This window comes from Camellia sinensis, chromosome 13 (assembly GCF_055761805.1).
Source record: "Camellia sinensis isolate YWXY chromosome 13, ASM5576180v1, whole genome shotgun sequence".
In the NCBI taxonomy this organism is placed as follows: Eukaryota; Viridiplantae; Streptophyta; class Magnoliopsida; order Ericales; family Theaceae; genus Camellia; species Camellia sinensis.
Genome location: NC_138973.1, coordinates 46933006 through 46939655, shown reverse-complemented (window position 1 = coordinate 46939655; position 6650 = coordinate 46933006). Strand labels below are relative to the sequence as shown.

The following is a 6650-nucleotide window of genomic DNA, read 5'->3' as shown; positions in this document are numbered from 1 at the left end:
TAGGCCGAGGTTATTGCTTAAGTTTTCATAGCAATATGTGGGTTGTTTAAACCCTAGAGAAGATGCTTAACACTTGTTGAAATTTGTAGCAATTTACAAGTTTATGTTAAGCCGACGTATGATCACCCACTAAGGTATACAGAAAATCAACGGGTTGAAGCAAAGGTTAAGTATATTGTTTAGACGCTTGTTGAAATTTGTAGCAATTTACAAGTAGATTAGAACGAAATCATTATTTAAATACTTGTTGAAAACTTGAAAAAAAAAAAAAAAAAAAAAAAAAAAAAAAGATGGCAAAAGTATACATTGAGTAGTATATGTTTTGTGCTTATCAAAATTTAAACAAGGTTTACAGGTCAGTATCTTGCCGAAGTAAAAGCTTTGCAGTTATACCCGAGGTATGTAACCCCGAGAAGATTGCACAAAGAAAGCAGAAAGCAAGTAAAAATTTCTAAGTATAGAACTACGCAGAAGCAAACAACAGAACATCATAAGATTGACATATCCATAGCAAGAACAATTGCAAATACATACTGAAAAAGGCACATCGGCCATAAGAAGGAATATACATTGTCCGGGAATTGAAAGAAAAAACAAAGTCCAGAGAAGAAAGAAGGGAAAATCAAGACTCTTGAACATCAGCAGCAGCAGGAACTGGAACCTCGGATGATTCAGCTGGAATCTCCTCGGCCACCTTCTCCGCTTGTATTTCGGCGTCTATCTCTGCCAAAGTTGTGTCAAGACTTCTTTCAGTCAGAAGGAGGTCAGATGATAGACACCCTGGAATAGACTCCTTGGACACTTCCTCAGCATCATCACCCCCCTCATCTTGAGTTAAGTCCATAACCAGTTCAGCGGGAGGAGGGGACTTGACTTCGGCAGCAGTCTTGGGTTTTCTCACCAAGGCCTCACCATCATCATTTTCTTCATCTTCCTCCTCGGCCTCGGACTCTGACTCACCAGCAGGAGGAGGTGGAGGAAATGGTAACGGAATAGCATCGGCCTGACGCAATGGCGAGTCAGCAGGAAGGTCAAGCTTCTTTATCAAGGACATCCAACCAAGGGAAAATCCCCTGTTGCATGCCTGCCTGACTTGAAGCTTGTAGTCTTCTGCAACGTCGGCCATACCTTGAGCATAGGCCTTTTCATCGGCCTCTTTGATTTCGGCCTCCTTGGTGGCCAGCGCTTGTTGGAGTTCTTTTTGCGCTTGGACCTTCTGAGCCTCGGCCTCCCTTTTCTCGGCTTCAGCTACTTTTTTAACGGCTTCAGCAGCTTCGGCCTTTTCAAGAGCTAAGGTTTGGTTCTTCGTTGCAGCCTCGGCTTGATCCTCTAGTTTTTTCATTTTTACTTCAAGGGCCCTTAATTCTCTCTTCATTGAAGTTGCTTCCCTCTTCATATCAACCAATCTTTGACGATTCTCAAAGGATTGCATTGAAAATGAATGGGCATGTTGGATAGCCTGAATGAAAACTGAAGTATCAGAAAATTTTCTCAGAAAGAAAAAGAAGGAAGAAACATAAATACAAACAGAAATACTTACTTGAGCAGAGTGTTGGAGCATAAGAGCATAATTTTCATACTCACTAAAACTGGCATTTCGCTCCAAGTCATTCGGTAGGAGGAGAGCAGTGCTAAGAGCGACAGCAACATTAATGTCGTCAGCACTCTCGCTAGCCATAATGGGCCTGTCCTCCAGAGATAGATCAGGGGCCCATGGGACGTCGGGCTTCTTTGAAGCCGAGGTCGTCGCAGACGATGACCTTGGCCGCTTTGTTTGTGTAGACCCTGAGGGTTGACCCTCAGCAGATCTCTTGGTGGAGACAGAGGCTGATTTCTTGCTTTCTGCCAGCTTTGAAATAGGCACAGTATCTTCAGCTTCGGCATCTGTAGCCTTGGCCTTAGGCTGAGCCCTTTTTATTCTCTTTTGTTTGGGTGGGAGCATTGTTTGCGCTGGTGCGGCTTCGGCGTCAGTTGGAATGTCGGCAAGAAGATCTTGGACGACAGGCTTTGAACGAACCATTTCGGCTGTTTTTACAAGCTTTCTTCGGCGTCTACGTTCGGGAATTGGAATTAAGTAGGGGGCCGAAGTTGATGGAAGATCGGCTGGGGCAGATGTGGATTCTTGATCCGTTCGGGATGTAGAAGCAGTTAAGGTTGTGGCTGTAGGTGGAGAAAGGCTCTTTTTCCTTTTTCTTGGGACGTCGGGTAAGGTGGATTTGTATGTAGGGATGAAGTTTAGTAATACTGGAGCTTTTCGTTTATGGATTGGGAGGCCAAGAAGTGTGTTCAGATCTGTTCCTGGGAAGAAGGATTGACGAAAATTTTTCGGTGGTTGATGAAGATCTGCAAAGAATCAGACGTCAGAAATAAAGTATTAAAATCTTAAGTAAAAAACAACTAAGTGTTGACTCAGGGCTCTTACTCTTGCCCTCTGTAAGTGTTCGAGGAAGAGGGTAGAGGTGGACATCTTCATCTGGGCCAAATTCCCAATTTCCAGAGGCAATAAGAAAGTCATCTCCAGCCCCCTTGTTGGAGTCTGGAAGGTCGGCTATAATCTTGTACTGAGTGGATCTCGGCTTAAGGTAATAGACAAAACCCCTATCCTTCAGATCGAGAGGACACATGGTATAACAATATTGAAGGTCGGCTAGGGTGATTCTAAGGTTTTCTTGCCTAGCTAAGGCAATAATGCCGTTAATTACCCTATAGGAGTTGATAGTGAGTTGCATAGGGTTCAGCCTATAGAAATGGAGAACTTGACGAAAGAGGGGATCGAGTGGAAGCCGAAGTCCACATTCGGTAAAAGCAACTATTGGAAAAGGCATTGTATGATCTGTGGGCACGATGGTATCATCATCCCCAGCCAATTTAAGATGAACATCGGCTGGGATAGAGAATTCTTGTCTAAAGTATTCAAGTTTTGTTGGGGTATTTACCCTATGCCTCCACATACCCATTATGTTGGCTTAAACTAAGAGGAATCTGTCTTAAAAGATGGGCGTTTTTTTTAAGTTTCCCTAAAGATTAAGGGTTCTACAGACAAATCCCAAATCTATGAACTATGAAGATAAAGATCGAGGGCACAGATCTGGGACAGATACAAAAAAGAAGAAAACAAAGACGAAGTTTCAGATTCAAGAACAGAGGTATAGTTCTCAGAAGCAGTAGAGATACAGAAACAAATCAAGAAACAGCAGCAAAGAGAATGATGGAAAAGCATAGAAGCTCAAAATATAGCCACAAATTCAAGAGACAAATAAATCCCAGACCTCGAACAAAATCAGTAATGGCAGTAGACAGACAAAAGCACATAAAGAGAATTGAAGAATTAAAAGAAAGGGTCTTACCAGAACAAATGAAGCCAAGGCAGTGCTCACCAAACCCAGAAACCAGTTGCAACAACAAAGAGGGCTTTTGCAAGAATGAAGGATCAAAAGCAGTTCCAGGAGAAAGTTTGAAGCAATGGCGGATTCAAAGAAGAAAAAGCTTTCAGAAGGAGAGAGAACGAGAAGACAGAATGAAAAAAGTAAAGGAAAAGAAGAGGCAAAAAAGAGTTTTGTCAAAAATTTGAAACGGCGGCAAAAATAGGGAAATTATTGCGCCTAGAGCAACGCATGCGTCAGACGGCGCAGACGAACGAACAGACAGCTTCAGGCGCGTCACTAACACACTCCAATAAAGACGAAACACGTAAAAGAAACAGTTGGATATGCATGACAGCTCATGCGCGTAGGGGAGTACGACCGAAGCCACGTTCTCCGAAGAGAACACGTCGGCTGAAAGAAGATAATCTTGGCAAAAACAGTTTTTTTGAACCATTACTCAGAAAAGAAGTGACAAAATTTCGAACAGTGTAGGTTCCATCACCTCAGAATGCCGAGGTAATGGAACCTAGGGGGCAGTTGTGGGGACATATTTTCTGATTACCAACACGTGGCATGGTGACGCCGACGTGTCAGCCGAGGTGCCACGTGCCCTGGTAGTTAAGCCGAGGTAATCTCGGATAAGCCGAGGTCATCTCCGAAGATGTCGGAATCCGAAGATAAGGGACAAGAGTCCTGAAGCAAAGAGGGGACTTAATTAAGATAAGGATAAACCTCTTAGGGAGTTTATCTCTATCTCCTAAAGAGTCCAGAGTAAGTACTAAGATTGGGGTACACAGAAGTCATATTTCTAGTTGGACTTGGATTAAGTATATTATAAAAGAGAGGCACCCCCGTGGGTCTAAGGTATGTAATTCATACCTTGAGTATTCAGTTTAATACTTGATTATCCTTGAGAAACGTACTGACTTGATCGTCGGAGTGCCCCCGGGTGGAAGAACCACCGCCGGAGCTTTTCCTTTCTGTTACAGGTTGTTGGAGCCATCTATTCTGCCGGTGCTTTGCTGCTGATCACTAAACGGGCAGTGTGGTCAGATTTTTACCCACACAAAACCATTACAATAATTAAAAAAAAAAAGAATTTTTTTTACCAGAGATAAGATTCTTTCTCAATCATCCTCATCATCGCCCTCAAATTTGAAGGATGACCAGAGAAAAAGTAAACTTAGAGTTTGTTTGGCATAATTAAAATGTCTAAATAAGTATAAAAAGATAAAATAGATTAATTTAGTCAATAAAATAAAATGTCACATTCAAACCATAATCATTTTATTTTTTCTTTCACAACCATCACATCCAAACAATAAATAAATAAAAAATTCTTTTAAAATGAAACTAATTTAGTCAGACTAAATTAGTCAAAAGCCAAAAAAGTAGGCTAAAAACTATTTCCAAAAGGCTAAATAACATGAAAAATCAAAAAAGTGTTCTAAATTTAAAATTATCCTCGGTGTGACCCATGCTAGACCAAATTTAAATCTATACAATAGATTCAAATTATTGACACTTTTTTTAGTACTAGTGTATGCCCGTGCCTAAAGGCACGGTATAAATAATATTGGGATCAAAATGTAGTTGTAATTTGTACATATCATGTTAAAATTTGTAGAGTCTATAACACCTGATAAAAGATCAAGTCAACACTCTTGCCATTAGTTTGTGGCTAACCTCTAATACACTGGTGAGTGTCATAGTATCCCGAACCACAAATATCTACTTGAAATAATATAATATAGACAACATAAATACCATAACCTGACAAATAGTAGTCGTTAGAAATTGTTTACATATTAAGATACAGAAATCAAATATCAAAAAATAATTTTCCAATCAATCTGAAGATAGCATTGACACCTCTCTACATCGCGGAGGGAGCCCAATATTGAAGTTTTTGCAACAAAAAATAGACAATCTATATAACAAAACACACAAATCATCATCCTAAAACAGTAAATTTTGCAATCAACTGTAAATTGAAAAACTAAATGCATCATATCATCAAGAAGAAATCAACTCTACGCCATAGCATCCCAACAATATAGCAATGCATTTTTCATAAAACCGCTTATAAAAACCGCTTAAATAGTGAAATTTAATTTTGTTAAAAAAATAATTCCTACAAGTCATCTGGTTTGTCAAATTAATGTGAAAATCATCAATTACATCAATTATAGACAACTATAGAATAGAAATTGTTGCTTTACAAAATAGCCAAATTAAAAATATTTTAAAGTCATCCAATAGTCATCAAGTATTGCTAGTATCAAAACCTGAAAGAAAATGTATAATAAGAAGAGTAAATTAAATAAGAAAAATTATAAATAGGTGATAACTTTACAAAATATTTAAAAACTCACTGATTTGTAATTTTCCCAATGAAATAAGAATATGAGTAAAGAGAGCTCATATTACAATTTGGTGCAAATCTCCATCGTCCTATGAAAATAAAAGAGAACATAATATTATTAGAAGACAATTAGAGAGGGAAAAAGTGTATTTAAAAAGGGAAAAAAAAAGAAAAAAAAAAAAAGACAACTAACATGTCCAAAGTAGTGACAACTTACATGTCCAAACAAATAAATCAACTTACATGTCCAAAATAATAAATCAATTGAATTCAAAAGAAAGATAATTTTTTTTAGTACCACGTGGAGAACTCAATTGTAATAAACTGATTCAAAATAAAAGATCAAGTTAGTACTTTTGCCATTAGTTTATGGCTAACACCTGATACATTAGTCAGTAGGGGTGAGCAGCGGATATACCGATCCGCCAAAACCGACTGAACCGAACCGATCCGCCGTATTTTGGATGGATGCGTGATGACGAGCGGACGGTTGTGGATTGATTTTCTCTAATCCGCTAATCTGGCGGACGGATGGCGGATTTGAGATTCATTTGGCCGCAACCGAACCGCCAAACCGCGAGCACCCCTAGTAATTTATAAGACTTTGTGTTTTCAGTTTGTTTAAATATCCTGTTTGTGTTTTCAATTAAAAAAGAGTTTAAATATTCTGTTGAAAAAAAATATAACTTGAATATCTTTTTTGAATTGAAAAAAATAAACGTATTATTTATCTATATTTTTTGGTTTTTAAATCTATCTCTAAAAATAATAAATAGAAAATATGATATATGCTGGTTGGTTTTTGTTTTCAAAAACAGATATAGATGTAACAATACAGAAACATACAATCTCTGCTACTGCTCTGTTCATAGTTTTGGTGGTTTGAATTGTTTTTATATTTTAAGAACCACAGATTGTAA

The 6650-nt window shown here is 38.5% G+C and overlaps 1 protein-coding gene across 1 annotated transcript; it reads right to left on the bottom strand.

Moving 5' to 3' along the window:
* Positions 1-488: 488 nt before the first annotated feature.
* Positions 489-2239, bottom strand: LOC145805359 (uncharacterized). Its single transcript, XM_082900481.1, has 4 exons — positions 1541-2239; positions 1142-1459; positions 638-886; positions 489-533 (listed from the first exon to the last, which is right to left on the bottom strand). Exons 1-4 carry the CDS (start codon positions 2018-2020, stop codon positions 489-491), a joined length of 1092 nt encoding a protein of 363 aa, XP_082756607.1. The 5' UTR covers positions 2021-2239.
* Positions 2240-6650: the final 4411 nt, after the last annotated feature.

Excerpts from the sequence above, each read along its gene's own strand:
- LOC145805359 (XM_082900481.1), bottom strand. The coding sequence starts at position 2,020 with ATGGTTCGTTCAAAGCCTGTCGTCCAAGATCTTCTTGCCGACATTCCA. Across the intron at positions 1,460-1,540 it reads TGCTCCAACACTCTGCTCAA|GCTATCCAACATGCCCATTC; the intron begins GTAAGTATTTCT and ends GTTTTCATTCAG. Across the intron at positions 887-1,141 it reads TCAAAGAGGCCGATGAAAAG|ACTGCTGCCGAAGTCAAGTC; the intron begins GCCTATGCTCAA and ends AGAAAACCCAAG.